Source organism: Hypomesus nipponensis, chromosome 7 (genome assembly GCF_054491055.1).
Source record: "Hypomesus nipponensis isolate SF chromosome 7, ASM5449105v1, whole genome shotgun sequence".
Classification (NCBI taxonomy): domain Eukaryota; kingdom Metazoa; phylum Chordata; class Actinopteri; order Osmeriformes; family Osmeridae; genus Hypomesus; species Hypomesus nipponensis.
In genome coordinates, this window is record NC_140367.1 from 5193509 (window position 1) to 5215000 (window position 21492).

At 49.7% G+C, this 21492-nt stretch overlaps 1 protein-coding gene across 2 annotated transcripts in view; it reads left to right on the forward strand.

Moving 5' to 3' along the window:
- The first annotated feature begins 902 nt into the window (after nt 1-902).
- The window catches only part of LOC146276441 (leucine-rich repeat-containing G-protein coupled receptor 5-like), a 42141-nt gene continuing 21551 nt past the window's right edge, over nt 903-21492 (forward strand). For both annotated transcript variants that reach the window (XM_084701894.1, XM_084701895.1), the window contains exons 1-2: nt 903-1251; nt 19011-19082. In XM_084701894.1, the coding sequence (XP_084558020.1) occupies nt 1049-1251; nt 19011-19082 (275 nt within the window). In that variant the 5' untranslated portion in view covers nt 903-1048. The remainder of the gene's footprint in view (nt 1252-19010; nt 19083-21492) is intronic.

A 21492-nucleotide genomic window follows, 5' to 3' on the forward strand; every position in this document is an offset into this window, starting at 1 on the left:
ACACACACATATTTGAACTGAATGCCTAAAGATAAGAAATCTTGTTCTGCATTTTCCCTGTCTTCATCTCTTTCTGGCCCCTAACTCCCTCTATTTATTTGTCTCTTGTTCTCTCGCTCCTTATCTATGTGTGTCCCTGACATAAGCAACTGACAGCCGGACAAGACAAAGACCCTGTCTGTATGTTTCTGGGTCCTTCTGACGGCTCCAGGATCAGCTCTTCCTCTATCTGTCCCCACAGCGATGGATTGCCTCACTCTTAAGTGCTTCCAACGAGGCTTGCATCATCCACGGACGATAGCGATCTAATCTCATATTACCTGTGGTGATTTCGCTTTACAATCACTGCAGCCATTTCAGTTGAGCAGTATAAGGATGCAGTGTCATGTTGAACACAATGCATGCACTGTATTCTGGTCGAAGTTTTACACAGTGATATTATAGTATACCTGAACATCAACATACATAAAGGGATGTCAATTATTAACCACCTCAGCCACTCAGCAGATCATCAACCATATCTCAGAACTTTTTTTTTTCTTTTTACATAACGTTTACAGCATTTAACAAATCGCCCACTGCATAATGATCTTTACGATGGGTGAAGGGGAAGCAGGTGAATTACTTGCAAGCCTCAACATTTGCGTACGAGGAGCGATCGTCCGCTTGCGTGGTAGGTGTACAGCAGAGCGCAGTCCGGCCCCTGGTCCTTGCTCGCTCGGGGTCCCGCGTGCGCCCTCCGCTCTCTCTCACTCTACCCCACTGCACATTCACTCGCGCTGGTTTTGAATGGCATTGACTGACGTCACGAAATGCGGCGCATAGGCGAGTGTTTAAAACTGTGAAGCATTTCAGGATGGAACTCGGAGAATAAGAAATAGGGGAACGCACGCAATCGACTGCACGCATGCAAGCCAAGGCTCGATAGTCTACAACCGACCATAAACTGATCTGAGGGACTTTACTAAACGTGCGACCAGGCAAACTTAACTCCTGCCGAGAAACGTATAGCGCGCAGTAAATTAAAAATACATTTCATATAGTGGAGATGTTTCAACTCCGTGAAGTTATAATTATATTGTTACTGGCGGTGGTGGCGGAATGTGGAGCCGTACCGCAGAAGGGGGCTCCTCTGGGCGACTGCCCGTCCCGCTGTCACTGCGAAGAAGACGGCATGCTCCAGAGGGTCGACTGCTCGGACCTCGGGCTCACGGCACTACCAGACAACCTGAGCGTCTTTACCTCCTATCTGTAAGTCATTATTAGATCAGAATTCAGTTTCTTTTCGGACTCGATTTTGGCCCTGATTACCATCGTGAGAACGATGGCACCTGTACACCTTGGCACGAGCTTCTCGTAACTAACTGGTAGAAAAGAGCGCTTGTTTTCGTGCGTTCACGTTCTCAGTTATTCAAGTTTGACAGTTTGAGAAGTTCGTGGCTCGAGTGGTGTTCAGGAGTCTCAGTTACCTTCAAAGTGATCTACCTAAATTAATGTCAATTTAAAGTTTTGTACATATATCATTTTGTCATATGCGTTAGGTCAATTTTAAGTTAATGTTTGAGGAACATGCTTGTTTTAATTAAGATTAAGATAGACGGCGTAGATTCGCTAAAAAGATCCAGTATGTAGTTTTCTAAACATAGACTAATGCCATTTAAAATATATAAATAATAAATTGATATAGAAAAATGTTTTCTTTCCAAATACACACTTGTCGTCCAAAATTGAACATGATTTTACATTTTACACTGCATTAATTTAATCTATTCAGTATAATCCCACTGGGTCAATAAATAATGTTATGTAGATTCTGTAGATCATGAAAACAAAAATGTCATCCATTAATATTAATGTATGTTATTTAGCCAAGACAAAAACAATCCCACTATATAATAAAAGTGCCACTGTCAGACCATTTGAGACATTGCTTGTAAAAAATGTTTTTTTTTTTCTTCAAAGTTTTATTTAATTTAATAAAACTTGAACATAAAGAAGTGTATACTCTTACATTAGAGGGACCAGTGTCCAGAGTGTGGGAGCTGGGGGAGGTATGTGGAGCTGGGGGAAGCTATACTTGGCTGCCCAGCCAGACCCGGGTGCTATGCTTATGTGACAGCTACCAGCTTGACATCCACCATGCAGACCTGCCAGATCCACACAGAGGGCAGAAAATGTGATGTTTCTCAGGCCTCTCTCTCTTTCTGCCCTTGTGCCCCCTGTTTGACCCTCTCTTTCTATCTGTTTTTCCTCTATCCTCTCTCCCTCTCTCTCTCTCTTCTTGCCCTCTCTCAGTGACACCCAGGTATCCCCGTTCTGAGGTGCTGACAAGCCTGTCCTCAGCTCTGCTCCACTTTGTTTTACTGCTGCTGTGTGTGTGTGGTGTGTGTGGTGTGTGTCTGTGTGTGTGCATGTGCGCTGTGTGTGTTTGCTGTGTGTGTGTGTGTGCTGTGCACTGTGTGTGTGTGTGTGTGTGTGTGTGTGTGTGTGTGTGCTGTGCACTGTGTGTGTATGTGGTGTGTGTGTGGTGTGTATGTGTGTGTGTGTGCTGTGCGTTGTGTGTGCTGTGTGTGTGTGTGTGTGTGTGCTGTGGTAGTTCTGGGGTAAAATGTGTGCCGCTCTTATACATAACAGTCCCTATAAAGTGAGCAAAAGAGAGGGTGAAAGAGTGGGGTCTGTATTACTCTGTGTAAATTACTCTCCAGTGACACACACACACACTCAAACACATTTGAGTTAAATATAGTAACTCAGTTCTGCTTGTAAAACTGCTGAATGACAGCCAAAATGTTTCGACAGACACCTTTCTGTGATAGATCTTTTTTTTTCTGTGTGTGTATGTGTGTGTGTGTGTATGTGTGTGTGTGTGTGCACAGGTAGGATGGGAGGTAACCTGTCAAAAAAAAAAAAAAAAAAACATCTCATCATCTCTCATCATTGTGCGAAAGCAGTAAAGTGATGCGTGTCTTAACCTATACAAAGCACAAAGATACTAGCCCGAGGCAGACGCACCATCTCACCTAAGATCTATGACCAGGATCAGACGGAGAAGGAGAGGTGTGGAATCTTTCAGCTGTTTAGATAAGGCGCCAGTAAAGGTCTAGGAGAGGAAAGTGTTTTAGCTCCTCTTTCACAAGGTGTGAGGCATCTTCCTCCAGAGGTCAGGACCTCATCTCCTCAGCCCTGAGGTCAGTAGTGAGTTGTCGTCACCGAGCAGTGTTTGTGTGTTTTTCCGGCCTTGACAAGAGAAATGGGTTTCGACTGCCGTCTGACTGCCTACTCTTACTAGGAGAGTATATTCTGTGTGCTTACCCATTCTATCACATAAATATCTCCCCTGGCTAAGAGGTAGACCTACTGGATATTCATATGTTTCAACTTCGTTTTGTGAGACGAAAGGCCAAACAGATAGTGTGTGTGTGAGTCACCTCTTGTAGAGATGGCTGAGCTGGGTAGTTGGCACGAAGGTTGGCAGAGGGTATAAGGCTGGGGGCATGCTAGGGGGGTTTGACCGGCAGGGCAGGTGGGGGGTTGACAAAGGGGCAAGCCCAGGGGCAGAAGAGGTCGGGAGGAATTTGTCCAGACGGGCATGTGGCAGGTAGGGGTCTGACAGAGGAAAGGAGGGGGGTTGTTTTACAGTTTGGTTGTCCCTCAGCCTGTGGCCTCTGAAGTCTGCAGGATTAATTAGCGGCGAGCAACACTCGTTCACTGTCCTGCTTCCGCCTCCCTATTGGCCGAGCCAGCAGGCCCTGGCAGCACATGAAAAGACAGCAACAGTGTGTGTCTGTGTGTACAGTATGTGTACATGTGCCTCTGTGTTTGTGTGTGTGTACGTGTGTGTGAGTGGGTGTGCGTGTGCCTGCATGTGTTGTGTGTGTGTGTGCACCGGTCCATTGAGAGAGAACACACACAGTGTACCAATTCCCAGCAGTGGAAGTTTACCTCATACAGGTTTCTCCCTGGCGTTGGTCCTCAGTTCACATCAACGCAGTGTTCTGCTTGTGCTGGCGATCCGGCCTCCCCTCTGATCTCTCCTGGGTGTGTGTGGTGGACCGCGAGAGCGCCAAGATCCAGGGAGAAAGATATGTTTTTGTAAACTTGAAAAACCTGCCGTCGCTGCTACTATTAAGCAGTACAATGAAGCTGCTCAGTTTCACAGTCTGTGATCGACCCACTCTTTCTCCCCCGTTCACTCCCCCCCGCTTTCTCTTTCTCCCTCTATCTAGCTCTATCTTTCTCGCTCTGTTTCTCTGTGACTCTCTCTTTCTCCCTCTCCCTCTCCCTCTCCGTCTCCCTTTATTTTTCTCCCTTTCCCTCTCTCTCTCTCTCTCTCTTTCTCTCTCTCTCTCTCTCTCTCCCTCTGTTTATCTCTCTTTCTCTCTCTATTTCTCTCTCTAACTCTCTGTCCTTTTCTGACACCAGGATTTTCAAAAGCTTGATAATAAGCCGCCAGGCCACAATGGTGACAGTGTGTGTGTGTGTGTGTGTGTGTGTGTGTGTGTGTGATTACTGGCCTGTCTGCCAGTCGAAGACTAACTGTAAGGAAACTGCTTTCAATAAGTACTCACCCCTCAATCCCCCTCCACAACCCCCCCCCCCCTTTCTGGAAGAAGATCAAAGGTGATGGACTGCCCATGTTTGTGTGTGTGTGTGTGTGTGTGTTCGTATGAGGCACCACTTTATTAAGAATCTCCTGGATCAGAGACAAAATCAACGTCATTACAGGATAAAGCTGTTATTCTTTGAGAACTGAAGAAATGCCCAAAGCACCCCCACACACACACACACACACACTCGCCTTCAGGTTTGACATCTGTATGGCTCTCTGAGAGCTGCTTATAATTGGTACAATAGACACATCACTTGTCTGTATGGGGCAGAGGACTAAGCCTGGATTGAAAACTCATACTATATGCAGTTACTGGCTGACACCTGTGTGATCTACTTATCTGGTCATGTTATTACTTGTTAGTATGGTAATTGACCGCGGGTCACCTGATCATCGATCCCAAGTATCTCTTTATGGTATGATGTGGACTGCATCTAGCTTAAATGTGTGTTTGAGATTAAGTCATCTTATGGTGACAGTTTGGTTTCAAACTACCTCTACCACACTGTGGGGTCCAGACCCAACCTGCTGCTGACAGTCAGACAGTGAGATGGATGGATGAATAGAGGAGGCCAGGGATGGAGTGGTGGATGATGTGATGGCAGGGGGTGGGGTGTAGGAATGAAAGGGAAGGGGAACGGGCGGATGGATAGAGGGCGTCTTTGAGAAAGCTGTCTTTGAGAGAGCTGTCTTTGAGAGAGCTGTCTTTGAGAGAGCTGTCTTTGAGAGAGCTGTCTTGAATCGGCCGGGGCCTGCCTTAGTAACTTTGATGTGGGCCATTCATTCATTTGACTACAACTAGGACTGGAATCATTAGCACCCCCAAAGCTTAGCTTTCATGTCTCAGGAATAGGAGGTTTAGAGAAACAGGGAGCGATGGGGAGAGAGAAGAAAGAGAGAAACCTTGCGTCATCGTTCAACATTCATAAGAAGACACAGCGGGCCTCCTGATTGATGGAGAGACAAGGTTCTCTGCTCCTTGCTTCTAATGTGTGTGTGTCACACTAACAAAACACTCCCCCCCCTTCCCCAGGCCCCCTGGCCTCCCCAGGTGTCTCTCTGTTCACAACTGTGTACACTACAATACAATGACCACTGTTTGCTGTGGCATAAATGAGCTCCTCTGTGTGTGTGTGTGTATGTGTGGTGTACAGTGTACCGCATGGCTTTGATGAGTGAATAGCCTCCTGATAGCTTGTGTGAAATAGAGATGGCGTAGTGACCTGGCCTCGGTATGTTACTCGGTCGGTAAGCACTTCTGCTGCTTTAAAAAATAATGGTTGTTGATGTATTTCATATCCATTGGAAGAGTTTACACACACACACACACACACACACTCACACACACACATATACGTAGATAGGTATGGAAGGAGGGTTTTGTGGTGGCTCTGCCCTAGGAGCAGGGAAGTCAGCAGACTGAGTTGGGTGGGACCACACAGAGTTTATTTAGACCAGGAGCCAGTGGGTTTTTACAGCTAGAAACACAAACCAACCTAAAAACCTACGAACAGGCTGAATGCAGGCGGTACACCTAAAAACAAGCAGGAAACAGGGTGCAACAGGTCCAACTAACCTACCCAGAATTCCCTGTGCACATGGACCCTCTGTCTCCTTATTGGCTGTCTATAGCATTGGTTATTAGCTCTCAATGAGCTCATTTAGAGACCGAAACTGGCAAACCCAGAGTTGGGCCTGATTTCCGTAAATGGGGAGCCTTCCTCCCCCCTCTGTCTGCCCTGCCTGCCTCTCTTCCTCCCCCCTCTGTCTCCCCTGCCTTCCTCTCTTCCTCCCCCCTCTGTCTCCCCTGCCTCCCTCTCTTTCCTTCCCCCTCTGTCTCCCCTGCCTCCCTCTCTTCCTCCCCCCTCTGTCTCCCCTTGCTCCCTCTCTTCCTCCCCCCTCTGTCTCCCCTGCCTCCCTCTCTTCCTCCCCCCTCTGTCTCCCCTTGCTCCCTCTCTTCCCAGAAGCAGAGACAGGGTGCTTCATTGGTGAAGACCAATGGTGTTTGTTGTTCCAAAGCGTTCCGTAATTCCACTGACGCGTTGAGGGGGTATTTATTCCCTGTCCTGGGATAATGAATAATCAGCCATCGGCGCGGCTGGTGAAAGCTCATTTGGAGAATTAGCCTGTGGGTTTGCAGGCTAACTAACTATCCCCCCTCTGACTCCCCCCCCCCGCTCTCCTCCCCAACCTCTCCAGACTGCTCTGTCCTTCTCTGGAGCATTCCTTCCCCCAGAATGAGATCCAGGTCCTGGGGGGGAGGAGGGGTGGGGACTCGGCCCAAATGAGCCTTTCTCTTCTGGGCTCTTTGAAGCACCAAATCAGCCTGCTGTTTCTCCTAAAAAGACGCGGTTCTCTGATTGACCTACTAAGTGCAGCCCCACTTCCTCTTATCTCATCCAAGAGAGAATAGCTCTCTCTATCGAAGTCTCTTTCTCTCCCTCTCTCTTTCTTTATAAAGAATAACCAGATGTCTGAGAAGGGAGAGAGACAAACAGAAAGATGAGTGTCAGGTGTTTCGGATCCACAGGTGGAAGACTGTAGGACTCAAACCAGACGTTAGGATGCTTTCAAAGAATTCCCTTCAACATCAACTGACTGTTATCTTTCCCTCTTTTTTTCTTCTTCTTCTTTCTCTGTTTCTTTTTAACCAGCTGGCTACTGGCTGTGGGCCAATCATAAGAGTGTGTTAGTGTATCTGGGTAGAGCTGTGTGCCACTCTGTGAATACACTTACATAATCCTGCTTCTTATCAGCTCTGCTCCACCAATCCAACTCCAACCCCCCGTTACACACACACACACACACACACACACACTCTCCAAGTGGCAAAACAACACGTTGGGATTTAATCAAGCTCTAAGTGTCTTGCCAAGCTTTCAGTTATTAGACACATTTAACGATGCATTGTTGCCCCCCGCCCCTTTCCCCCCTCCCCCTACCCCAACAGCCAATGATGTGAAGCCCACTGTACAGTTGAGGGTTTATGATCAAGAACGAAAAGTTCAACTCGGAACTGAGACATTTTTTCTATTGCTGGTTCTCAGCAGTAAAACACTGGGAGAGAGACAGAGAGAGAGACAGAGAGAGAGAGAGAGAGAGAGAGAGAGAGAGAGAGAGAGACAGAGAGAGAGAGAGAGAGAGAGAGAGAGAGAGAGACAGAGAGAGAGAGACAGACAGACAGGCGGAGAGAGAGACAGAGAGAGAGAGAGAGAAAGAAAGAGAGGTTGAAGCCGCTCCACCAGCAGGTGTGTGAGTCTTCCCCAGAGTTGAACGTGTGTATACTCCATCTGTCCTCCTGTATGCTCTGGTGAGGTCAGTGCTATGGGAGTCTGCCACCCCCTCGCCAGCTTGTTCTAACAGGGCTGTGTGGACTGTCTGGCAGCGGGGCAGAGCGCCTGTGAGGCAGAGCATCTGTGAGGCAGAGCATCTGTGAGGCAGAGCGCCTGTGAGGCAGAGCGTCTGTGAGGCAGAGCGCCTGTGAGGCAGAGCGTCTGTGAGGGAGAGCGCCTGTGAGGCAGAGCGTCTGTGAGGCAGAGCGCCTGTGAGGCAGAGCGTCTGTGAGGCAGAGCGGCAGGGAGGCAGAGCGTCTGTGAGGCAGAGCGTCTGTGAGGCAGAGCGCCTGTGAGGCAGAGCGTCTGTGAGGCAGAGCGTCTGTGAGGCAGAGCGCCTGTGAGGCAGAGCGTCTGTGAGGCAGAGCGGCAGGGAGGCAGAGCGTCTGTGAGGCAGAGCGTCTGTGAGGCAGAGCGCCTGTGAGGCAGAGCGTCTGTGTGGCAGAGCGTCTGTGTGGCAGACTGGCACACATGCCTCCGTAAGGCAGCGTTGGCATCTCAGGGACACAGTTTCTCCCCTCAGATCTCCTGCCAACTACCACAGTTGGCGGAGAAGGAGTGAAGGAGGGAGGGAAGAGGCGGAGGAGGAGGGGAAATAAAGGAGAGGGGAGGAGGGGGGAAGCTTTTGTTTTTCCCGTCCTCCACCCCCATCCACCCTTTCTCCTCCCCTCCTCCCCTCTTCTCTCTGTCTTTTCTTCTGGTTAAAGGGATTGTGTGGAAGTCAGAGTTGAGCCTCTCTGTCGTCATTGTGGGCCCAGTCCTGTAGGGACAGATGGCTGCAGGCCCGGTCCTGGCAGGCCTGGAGACGGTCACCCCTGTTCACCTCTCACCTCTCCCTGCTCACGGCTCATCATTCTCAGCCATGTGTGTCTGCCGGTGCCCTTGGTTGTGGGGCTTTGGGATGGAAGGCTGAATGATGGCTGCTGGCAGTGAGGGCCAGGGTAGACTGGACTGGCTGTGTACACAAGGAGCATGCTAAGGCACAGCTCTCTGAATGAGGCTTTAAAAGCTATTATCCTCCTGTCTGAAAGAATTGGGGGGGGGGGGGGTGAAAGCGGGGGGGGGGGGGAAGAAAGAGCGAAGAGAGTGAGAGAAAATAATAGAAAAAGTGAGAGAGTCGGGGTGTTCACCAGCGGTCATCTTAACTGGTAATGAGCCTCGGAGAGAGGAGCAGGCCTCAGAGTGGTCTTCTGAAGAAATGGCCGAATGTCTCTCCTCTTTAACGAATGTCACTCAATTATTGGAATGCCTCGGTGGTATTGTATTGTGTGACCGAGAGGGTCTGTAGCCAGGGTCTGCACCGAGAGACACTTCAGCTCTTTTTTCTCTCTTTTCTTCCCTGGTTTCTGTGCTGCCCTAGGGGCCCCCCGGCCCCCCGGGGAGGGGGGGGGTGTAAAGCGTGTGTCTATAGAAGGAGTCCCTAGTGGCCCCCCCTCCTTAATATCTCTCTCTGTCTCTCACTCTCTCTTTCTGTCTCTCTTTCTGTCTCTGCCTCTCTGCCTCTCTGCCTCTCTCTCACTCTATTACTCTCACAATCTCTCTCTCTCTCTCTCTCTCTCTCTCTCTCTCTTCTCTCTCTCTCTCTCTCTCTCTCTCTCTCTCTCTCTCTCTCTCTCTCTCTCTCTTGATCTCGATCTTGATCAAGCGCCCTGCAGAAAATCTTTTGTTCCACGAACTGTTGCAAGTAAAATCACTGTGTCAAAGCTTCAGGGTTTAGGAGACGTATGTGCACATACACACAGCCACACACACACATCCACACACACACAGCCACATACACACACACAAATCCCATCAGAGTTAAAGTCAGGTATTTTCACTATCAGCTGTAACTTCATACTGAAGACATGAGAGTTATTTCTCGTCTTTAATTTATCATTATTTGGAAGCAAAGCGTAGCTCCTCAGGGAAAAAAAATTAAGAAGATTTTGTATCAAAAGGAAAACAACCAGCCCCTCCACCCCCCCACCCTAACGTCTTCTAACTTTAATTACGAAATTCCAAAAGGAAGTGATAATTAAAAAGTGTTTTTACAGCTGGGCCAAAATTGTCAGCAGCTTTGCTCTGATTGGAGAGAAGGCAGCTACAGCGTAAAATGAGTGAGTATCCTGTGTGTGTGTGTGTGTGTGTGTTGGTGGGAGTGGAGGGAGATGGGAGCTACTCCAAACAATCAGTGGGCCTCCTCCGTCATTTAGAGCCCTTCAGGTAGAAGCTCGTTAGGTGATGCACGGCTGACTGTAACGGTACAGCAATGTTCGGACCTTAAAACGGACTCGTGAGGCAAAACTTTTCAAAAGGTAGTTTTTATTGTTCTTTGTTCTAGCTGAGTTAACAATCTGGCAGAGTCTGGATGGTGAGCAGGGTCTACGTAGATCGTTGATTGCTGACCTGCCACAGGTGAGGATGGTTGTCTACCCCGGGAGACTCCGCCCATGCACACACACGTGGAATAAACACATAGGGAGGGAGTAGAACACAGGACAAAGAGAAACAGAAGCAGTGTCACAGCCAGGGGCGTGACACTGACAGCGCCTGAATGGAGGGCACACACACACACACCGAGTTCCTGTGTGTCCAGTCGGCCATGGCAGCTCTTGAGTTTCTGTCGACGTGCTTTCAGTGACCCTTGACAGAGCCAAGTGATCCTCCACTCTCTCTCCCCTCATGACCCTCCTCTGACCCCCCTGACCCCACTGGATCTCACCCCACCCTCTTCAAACATCCCTGCAGCCAGCCAGCTCAGGTGGTTGAAACACCTGACTCAAAAACAGGGCACACAGCCCCAGCTCTGCTGGCAGCCAGAGGACCAGTCCTGCTCTCGTGTTCCCTCCTATCAGTTTACAGAGGGTGGAGGGCAGACCCTCTGTGACCACGCTGTGCTCTGAACAGGTGGGACAGGTGAAGGGAGACAGCGACATTTAGTCTCTCCCGTGTGGTCTGAGTTGTCATGACTGCCTCTGGGCACGCCTCCACAAAGCCCCCTGGAAGCCTTTTATGAAGCCCCTATGTCGTCTCTATGAAGCCTGGCCCATTGAGGGCCCATTCAGACGTCTGTTGACACAGTTGTATCCATCCCTCCGAGCTCCTGGTTTGAAGTGCTGAATGTAGCCGGTCAGGCCAGATCTCCGCGGCGATAGTTGCCGTTGCTACGAGAGCCTATATTGACTCATGGCTGGCGTGATAGCATCACATTCCTCAGACTGCCTGGTCAGGTAGGGAGACGCAGGTAGCACCGCCCGTCTGAGAGCACAGCAGGAACAGCTCTGATGGAGACAGAACCTGCGCCTGTCAGGCTGTCCTGTGGTAAACAGAGTCTGTGTGTGTGTGTCTAACTCTCTCTCTCTCTCTCTCTCTCTCTCCCTCCCTCTCTCTCTCTCTCTCTCTCTCTCTCTCTCTCTCTCTCTCTCTCTCTCTCTCCCCCCTCTCTCTCTCTCTCTTTAATCATAATATTCCTTTCACGACAGTCTTATCTGAAAAACAGAGCAAACCATAACACAGGCGTCGTTTTTCTTCTTCTTCTTTTCTTATCCCTTCTTCCCCGCTCTGAAAGAATGCAGCCTGCTTTATATAGACACGTTGTGGGTGAGCCAGTGAGCGGGTGGGCAAGAGACAGAGCCCCTGCTTTGGAGAGGAAGAGAGAGAACCAGAGGTCTTTATGGTAATGCCCTCTCTAAGTTGGCACCGAGAAGTTACCATCACCCTCAGGCCAATCAGATGCTGCAGATGGAGCCGTCCAGGGACGGCGGGACGGAGGGATGGAGGAGGAGAGAAAGGAGTGTGGTGCTGAAACGAGAGACAGATGGGCACGGGGCAATCCTGATCTGGGATTAACTCTGTTGTTTTTCTCTGGAGGCGTTGCTCTTAGATCACTTAGAAGGAGAGAGAGCGAGTGAGAGAGCGAGAGAGAGAGAGAGAGGGAGACAGAGAGTGAGAGAGAGAGAGAGAGAGAGAGAGAGAGAGAGAGAGAGAGAGAGAGAGAGAGAGAGAGAGAGAGAGAGAGAGAGATAGCAAGGAAGGGAGGGAAGGAGAGAGAGAGGAATGGAGCAGCACCCCTGAAGAAAAGACAGGAATGTGTCATTGATTAGAGTGTGTCAGAGAATTACACACCACCTTCCTCTCATCTCCTATCCTCTATTCTCTCGTCTCATCTCCTCTTCCTCACGTCTCCTCTTTTCTCCTCTCCTCCAGGTGGGTTTCTGTTTTACAGATGACTGTGTCTGTTAACCAGGTGTAGTAGGAACCATAAACAAAGACAAATCATTGGAGCTGAAGTGCTAAGCTAAAGGCACACACACACACACACACACACAGTCCCAGGCACAACAATGTTATCTGCCAAGGAAGTGTGTGAGCCTCATGCCTCTCCCAACCTGCTGGGTAAACATGGTAGCTAGCTATGCACACACAGACACACACACACAGACACACACGCACACACACACACACACACACACAGAAACACCTTCCAGATTCCTTCCAGGTACAAGGAGAACTCATTAACACATAATCAGTGACTTGACAGCCCCAGAGAGTGAGAGAGAGAGAGAGAGAGAGAGAGAGAGAGAGAGAGAGAGAGAGAGAGAGAGAGAGAGAGAGAGAGAGAGAGAGAGAGAGAGAGAGAGAGAGAGAGAGAGAGAGAGAGAGAGAGAGAGAGAGAGAGAGAGAGAGAGAGAGAGAGAGAGAGAGAGAGAGAGAGAGAGAGAGAGAGAGAGAGAGAGTAAGAGGTGGTATTCAGTCAGTCAGCCATTACTGAAAGATGTCTCAATTGTTCTCACACCACTCCCAACGCAGCTCACTGTTTATCTAAGTTTTTATCTCTGTCCCACAAAGCTTCCATTCTGGGGGGGTATTGCGGCATGCAATGTGCATGCATGTGTGGAGTGAGGCCTGGGGTGGGTGGGGGCCGGTGGGGGGGGGTTAGGCTCTACTGATGGTTAACGCTGGATAATAAGTGATCTAGTCCTGCAAAGGTAAAGGCCCAATCAGCTTAATATGTCCATGTTTTGTCAAGTAGACATTTACAAAGATCAGAGACTCCAGGTCTGTTTTGCAGGTGCTTGTATTAAAGGGCCCCATGTGACCTGTATTAGCATGGGAAGTTGTCTTTACTTCCTGCTCCTCGCCTGTAAGTTACTGTTGACCTTTTCTGTTCTGTTTTGGAAAAAGCTGACCTGGGGTTTTCCAATATTTCACCTTACTGACACTCAATCACACACACATAATCATGCACTTACACATGCGAGCAGACCTCAGACCTAGAAAGTAATTCTCTAAAGTTTTTTGACTCAAACCATACTCTAAACTGTTCCCTGCTCCCTACCCCCCTGCTCCCTCCTCCCTCGCTCCAGACACCTCTACACTGCTACTGACCACAGGTTGCTAGCTGTTGCTGAGTGACTGTACATGCACGAGACAGCGAGGAAAGGAGAGGAGGAGGAGAGGGAGCTAAGCGCTGAGTGTGTGTTAATCTTCTCTTCGTATAGCAGCTGTCTTCTGCGGGTCTGTTTCATGGTGCGGAGCTACAAAGCCTGGGGGCTTATCCTGCTGGCCACAGCCTGAACTTTGCAACCCCTCCTTTCCTCCTGCCTCTCCCCCACCTGGCCGTCCCTGGCCCCCGCCCCCTGCCCGGCCATACCGGGTCCCTGGTCCCCCCTTTCCCTCCCTGTTCCCCAACCCCTCCGCCCCCTCCCTGGCCTTCCCTGGCCCCTGGCCCTCCACAGCCCTCTTTAGCCCCCCCACATCTCTCCATAGCCCCCCCACAGAGCCCTCCCTGCCCCTCTCTGGCCCCCCTGGTCCCCTGCCCCCCTGGCCCCCAGGGACATGTTTCCAGGCCTTGATGTCTCCATCTTCTTCCCCTCCTGTCTCAGGCTTGTCTTTTTCTCAATGCCTCAGCCAGCCCTCTCACTGCTACTTAATGCACTATGATGTAGAAAGTCTGGACAGTTGGACAGACCGACAGACAGACAGACAGACAGACAGACAGAAGGACATACAGAAGGACAGACTTCATCCCCTGATCTGAGCCCCTCCTCTCTCTTTCCGCGCACTTGATTTGTCTCTCCTTAAAGTGTAGCCTGGTAGATAGTTTAGCTCTCTCTAATGTTTCTACCAGATTCTAGTCATCTCTATTAGCTCAGTCCTCTGTCTCTGTTTCCCCCGTCACACCGGGGCTGGGGCTGGGGCTGGGGCTGAGGCTGAGGCTGGGGCTGGGGCTGAGGTTGAGGCAGGGGCTGGGTTTGGGGCAGAGGCTGAGGCTGAGGGGAGTCACAGCAATAGTGGAGTTGAAACAACAAGACCTGCATAATAAACCCACATACACGTGTGTAGCCCTACACACACAGTGGAGGCTGCCATCCTGGTGACAGAGTGGTCATTAAATAGCAAGCAGATACGACGCCACAGGAAACACCACAGCAGATTGTGTTTTTCTCCTTAACCTTGACTCGACACATACGGCCCCAACTCCTCTCACAGCCTCTCTCAAACACACAACACACACTGACCCTCACGCGAGCTACCGGCCTGCTATGAAATGTCACACCAGCGGCGGTGAATGAAGTCAGTTCTGAAAGCTCAAGTGCTCCGGCCCCCATCTCCAAACTGGCCTGGTAGTATTTATCTAGGAAGAGAATCACGGCTGGAAACAGCTCTGGCTGTTGAGAAGTCCCAGCATGGCATGCCTGGCTGACTCTCTTTACCCTCACTGACAGGGAGAAAGGGAAAGAGAAAGAGAGAGGCAGGGAGAGAGAGAGAGAGAGAGAGAGAGAGAGAGAGAGAGAGAGAGAGAGAGAGAGAGAGAGAGAGAGAGAGAGAGAGAGGTGAAAGAGACCAAGAGTGAGAGAGGAAGCCAAAGAAAGAAAGACTAATTATAATCTCAGAGGAAGGTGGAGGGCCTGTGCAGGTCTCAACCCCACCTTCCACCCCTCAACCCCCATGTACAGGTGGATAAATAAAACAGACCCAGAGGTGTGTGACCTGATTGGCTGGCTTGGAGAAAGGGGTCCTTTCTGAGTGTCACAGTCAGGCAGAACAGGCGGAACAATCAATCACCCAGAGAACTTATGTTTTAGTAGGCAGACAGGCAGCAAGCAGCCTGCCAGGCAGACAGGCAGCACAGTGCATAGTTCTGACAGGCTGTAGAGGTGATTGATGCTCATCCAGGCATCCACATGGAAACTGGTCCCTGCCCAAAGGATGTTTACGTGGTGGAAAAGCGGTTTGTCTAGACCAATTATGGCCCAAGCAGGCCCCTTCCTTCTGACTTCTACTGCCACCAAGTCAGGGGTGATTACTTTTTACTACCCCAAACAAGAACCTATGGTACATGCACACACACACACACATGCGCACACACAAACACACACACATGCGCACACACACACACACTCTAGTGTATTACTAACAATCCATGAATCAGAATGAGTGCTGATCTAGCTGCCAGTTCTGCTTGTTTACCTATTAGGTTCTATTTGTACCTGGCCAATAGAGTGTTAGATTTACAGCACCATTAACATGGCTCTGTGCTTGCCTCTGGTGGTGAAAGCACCTTAGCAAACTGGTACTAACAATTGGGCTGAGGCTGTGGCTGAGATGGGCTGTCCTCAGGCTGAGGCTGGACTAGCCTCGGGCTGGGGCTGGGGCTGGGGCTGGGGCTGGGGCTGGGGCTGGGGGAGACAGACAGCTCTGCTAGTCTAGTTTACTTCAATGTGACTTTTGTTGAGGTGAACTTTATTGAAGTGGAACTTTCTCCTCACCTCGTAAATCCCTAAACCTCTGGTGAATGAATAGTAATTGACTGAATGTGTGTGTGTGTTGAAGTTTCCTGACAGAGTGGAACGGGGTCTGCTTCATGTTAGAACTAGCCATGACTACCGTTTAGGCCTGTGTATGTGTGAATGTTCGTATGTGTGCTTGCACTTGTATTTGTGTGTGTGTGTCTGTGTTTGTTCCTGTTTGCGGGTAGGAGTGGGAAAGCCCTGTTGGATGTCTTAGGGTGTACTAATCTGTAGATTTCAGGCATGCTAAGTATAGGATGTGTGTGTGTGTGTTTCCGAGATGTAGATGGCTTCCTGGTTCCAGGCATGGTGGCAGGTGCGACCATCTATCCAGTGTGTTCACCATGGTAACCTGACGCTAACTCCAACCCTTCCCCTGCTCTGTGTTCTTATGGAGGAGGTTATAATAGGTCCTCGCCCATCTCCCCCTCCCTCCCGCCGGCCCAATGGCTCATTGTCCATGGGGAGACTGACTATGTGGGCCTGAAACCCAACACTGACAGCTTGTCTTGGCTGCGGATAAAAGTGTGTGTATGTTTATAACACTGGCCGTTTGCACCTCCGCTTCTCTGCCATGTCTCTCTGTCAGGAGGGTGAGAGGGGATGAGAGATGGTGGAGCTTGAGAGAAGTGGAGGGGGAAAAGAGAGAGCGAGACCAACAGATAGACAGACAGACAGACAGACTGGTGGAGTGAGAGAGAGACACAGAGAGAGTGAAACACGCATAGAGAGTGAGAGAGAGAGAGAGAGAGAGAGAGAGAGAGAGAGAGAGAGAGAGAGAGAGAGAGAGAGAGAGAGAGAAAGAAGCCACCAGTCTTCCCCATGTGTGTCAGCTGTGTTGTAAGCCCCCCTCTTCTTTGAGGGCCCGTGTGTATGGATACTCTAGACCCTTGGGAAAGAGTCTGAGGAGCTGTGAAATTAGCCCCTCCGCCCCATCTGTCTCATCCACACACACATCCACACACACACACACACACACGCACACACACTCACAGTCTTACTTTTCTCTCACCACCCATTAATGCTAATCACCTCAGCCTTGGGCTTGCTGTAGCATTTGATTCGATTGAGGCCCAGGGTGGAGCTGGACTCCTTTCCTCCTCAATGAGTATTTGGCTTGTTTACATCTGTAGACAGCAGTGTTGAGTGTTTTCCATCAGCCTGTACTGTCATACAGGGTCACCTGTTGCAGGATTTGCGGTGTATCCACAGGTTTATCTGTTGCTGCTGGGCTGTGTCACATGACTGTATATGTGGATGGAGGTGGAAGCATTGCTGTGTTTGTGTGTCAGCTTTGGCACAGACAGGGCATTTTACTCACACACAGCAACATGTAAACATACACATCACACACAGCCACACACAAGCCTGCACTCAGCGTTTTCTGTTTTTATTTGATTCGCTGTGCCTGTGTGTGACTGTGTGTGTGTGTGTGTGTGTGTGTGTATGCCTACTGTAAAACAACAGTCGTTGAGTTTTGTCCAAGTCAAACAAGCTAGCCCAGTGCAAACCAGGCAGTGTTCTGGACTCTGGCCCAGGGCATTTCAGAGCCACCCACCTTCATGGTGATGCTGCTCTCCTCATAAACCAAACTAACCTTCGCATGGAGGGGAACTAACCTAGACTGAGACGAGACAGCCAGCTTGTTGGACCAGCTCACATCAGCTTGTTGTCCTGGTTGTGGTTGTTGTTGTTGTTGTGTTTGTGGTCAGCTCACCCAAATATCTCAGCTATTTTAACATCAAAGAGAAACCACAGAAGGGACGGCCTCTATTGGTACTCAGCTGACAGGAGTTGTAATGGTTGTTTAATCAGGGTCTTTGTCTCTCTGTTGAGGGCTAAGGCTTTTCTAACACTCCTTTTCATTGGTGTGATGGAGGTTGGGTCATACAGTACTGTCCAGGCTGGCTGTGATTGGCTAACACAGGAAAGCTGGCACTGTGAAGTCACACACAATAGTTCCCAGTCTGCTTGGTTCCCACGGTTACACTGCAGGGTTTACGGCTAAAGGCACACACACACACACACACATGCTCAGCATACACACGCACAAGCATACGCACAAACACTCCTTCACACACACACACACACACACACACACACACACACACACACACACACAGAAACACAGTTGGCCCTTTCTGTCTTTACTGCTCTCTCTGATGTTTAAGAGGTGCCCCCCTCCTGGTGTGTGTGTGTGACCGCGAGGTGAAACCCTCACAACCCCGCAGATAGAAACATAGCTTCTAGATTTCCCTATGATCCCTCCATCCCATCCTAACAACCGTACCTGACCTGTGTGCCACACATGGCACAGTTTTTTAACAGAAGCACCTGACCCTCTACTATTTGACCTGATCTTTTAGTCTTTGTAGATAGAAATAGGAAAGACTAGAAAAGACTACCGACAGTATGTCCATCCTCCCTGGTCTGAGTGGTCCGTCTCTATGCGTCTGTTGCTCCTATTTCCCTCCTGTGTTGACCGTCCTTGCTGCCAGACCAGACAGACCAGAGAAGGTTCTTTACGGTAATCTGCTGTTTGAAGTGCTTGTATCTCAGGTCGGTGCTGTTTGGACTCCCTGGCCTGCCCCCGGCTTTGAAGGAGAGGTGTGAGAGGTGTGAGGGCTGCAGGGCGGTGGGTACAAACGGCTCTCTGTTCTGTTCTAGAAGCTTCCGCTGCTCACTGGCCGCCTGACTGGGACACCTGGCTGGTATCACTCTGGAGATAGCGCCTGATCTGGCTGATAGAGGGAGGCAGGGTGTGTGTGTGTGCGTGAGTGTGGGTGTGTGTGTGCGTGAGTGTGTGTGTGTGTCTTGAAGAACACAGGATATATTGTTAAACCATGTGAACATACTGGGTTACAAGTGTAATGCTTCCAATGTAGTCATCTCCGGGGTGTGCCTCATAAAATGTGAATGGTGTGTGTGTGTGCGTGTGTGTGTGTGTGTGTGTGTGTGTGTGTGTGTGTGTGTGTGTGTGTGTGTGGGGGGGGGGGTGTCGGAAAAGCAGAAAGAGTTCTCTTACTGTATGGGTAATCTTTTAATCTCAACACACTTAGTTTAGACCAGGAAAACAGACTGTACAAACAGTTACATGCTAACCAGCAATTGTTAGACCATGTTTATATCTCAACTTCCAGGATGTTTCCCTCCAAAACATACAATCTGAGCAGCTGTGATGTTTGCCTGTGTATTCATGTTATTTTTCTTTTCCTCCCCCATTACATCTTTATCTTTCTCTCTATCTCATTCTCTCCGTCTCTCTGGTTTTCTCCCTTTTTCTCTTCTGTTCAGCGATCTGAGCATGAACAACTTGACCCTGCTGCCCAGCAGTGCCCTCTCCAACCTCCACTTCCTAGAAGAGCTGTGAGTATGACACACACTTCCGAAAGAGCCCATCTGAAGCACCCAGTCCCAGGCTGCTGGAGCTGAATGGACAAGGCAGGTGTGTGTGTGTGTTTGTGTTCAGTGACAGCGGTTCCTCAGCTGGTTGATGACCGGGGGATTCCACGAGAGGACTTCCTGTCAGTTGTCTCCTGGGATGTGTTAGCCAGCTGCAGGCTCACACACACACACACACACCAACATATACACACACACACACCAACATATACACACCAACATACACGTGCACACACATCAGCATATACACACCAACATACACGTGCACACACATCAGCATGTACACAGCAACATATACAGGCACACAAACACCAACATACACACGCACACACACCAATGTACAGACACACACACTTTCATTCTCTGGGTTTGGATCATTGGAGAGAGTTGATGAAACTTATTGTAACATGGAAGTCCGTCAAACTCAACAAGGAAACACCAAATGAAATATACCGTACAGTTCATATTTCCTCTCAATAAATGACTTTCTGCCAGAATGGCAGGAATCAAGACAAGTATAAATGGTAATCTTAGGAATGAAGAGACACTGAACGTGCTCTTCAAACACTTCTATACCAGCCATCATAATCTGCTGGGATTCTGACTAGTCTCCACAGTGCAGCTGCATCAGGAGGCTCTTCCCTTATTCACACAGTGACTCGGACTAGTCCTCAGAATGCAGCTGCATCAGGAGGCCCTCACCTTATTCACACAGTGACTCGGACTAGTCTCCACAGTGCAGCCTCATCAGGAGGCAGTCTCCGCCCATTCACAAAGTGACTCGGACTAGTCTCCACAGTGCAGCTGCATCAGGAGGCTCTCCCCTTATTCACACAATGACTCGGACTAGTCTCCACAGTGCAGCTGCATCAAGAGGCTCTCCCCTTATTCACACAGTGACTCAGACTTGTCTCCAGAGTGCGGCTGCACCAGGAGGCTCTCCCCTCATCCATGCAGCGGCTCCTCCCTCTAGTAGAGCGGAGATAGCATTCACAGAGGTATTCTGGGTATCCAGCACAGCTGAGCTCTCCAGGAAAACCCAGCAGCTCCCTCTCCCCCTCTCCGCCCCCAGCACTCTAATACAGTGATCGGGCAGGGTGATGACAGGGTGGAGGGCAGTGGAGGCTGTGGTGGGGGCTGTAGAGGATGGGGTCCCAGTAGAGGCTGGGGAGCACGAGGGGCCTCATGTGTATATGAAGGGGTAGCAGTGAAGGGATTTGAGAGGAGAGTGTGAGAGGTTTAGCAGGAACTAGGTGTGTGTGTGTGTGCGTGTGTGTGTGCGTGCGTGCGCGCGGGAGTTGGTTTCAGCTCGCTTATGCGCAGCTGTTTTGGACACAGGGTGACAGGTTGTGTGTGGGTGTGTGAGTGTGCAGCCTATCAGTTACATTGAGCTTTACATTCTGGAGTGTTTACAGTTCTGTAGCAGCGCTCCGTGGACCACTGGGGGGCGACGTCAGCACCACGCCCCCAGCAGAGAGGGGGCGTGACCCTGACCCCCTGAGACGCTCTCTCAGAAGGCATACTTAACATGGACACAGAGAGGGTGCATGTGATGCTGGGGTTGTGAGGAGGTGTGTGGTATCCTGTTCCCCCCTGTGCAGCATAGTGGAACTGGGTCACATGTCGGAGGGTAGTAGTGGTAGTAAAAGTACAGCACCCAGAATAGTTCACCCCTCACTCTTGCTTTTTTTTCACACTTTGCATCTTTCCATCGTTCTGTCTGACCCTCGACCCTGTACTTTTCCTTTGACTTTTTCTCTCTCACTGCTCAGTCACTTTTTACTGTTGAGAAAAGATCTGATTGAATGGGCGCATGACTGTGCGTGTGTCTGTGTGTCGGCTCAAATATGTGGCATAATCGGTCTGTCAGTCTGACTGTTTGAAATGAATTAATCAGATCACCCTGAGGTTCACTCTCCAATAATATCATCCGCTTAGACATGATGACAAATTGTGTGTGTCAGGTAAGGTACAGTATTTGTGTGTTTATGCTTTGGGGGTGAGGGCACTAAAATACCAGTACAGTCTCATATATTTAACCCAGTTTCTTTCAGCAAAACTGCAAACTCATTACCACAAACAACTCTAATAGAAGACATCTATTCAATACTAGACACATAAAATCCACCTGGACTACAAGAGTTTGAAACACACTGTTCTTCAACGCAGAACAAATCAGAGGTACAAACAATGTATACGTAGAAGGAGAGGAGAGGGGAGGAAAGGAGAGTGAAGAGGAGAGGAGAAGAGAGGAGAGATGGGCTGTAGGTGTGAGAAGGTAGAGACAGGCAAAGGGGGTACGGTGGGGGAGGGGAGACAGACCTATGTTTGCCTTGAGTTGTGCACACAGCGAATAGAGCGAGATTGAAGTATC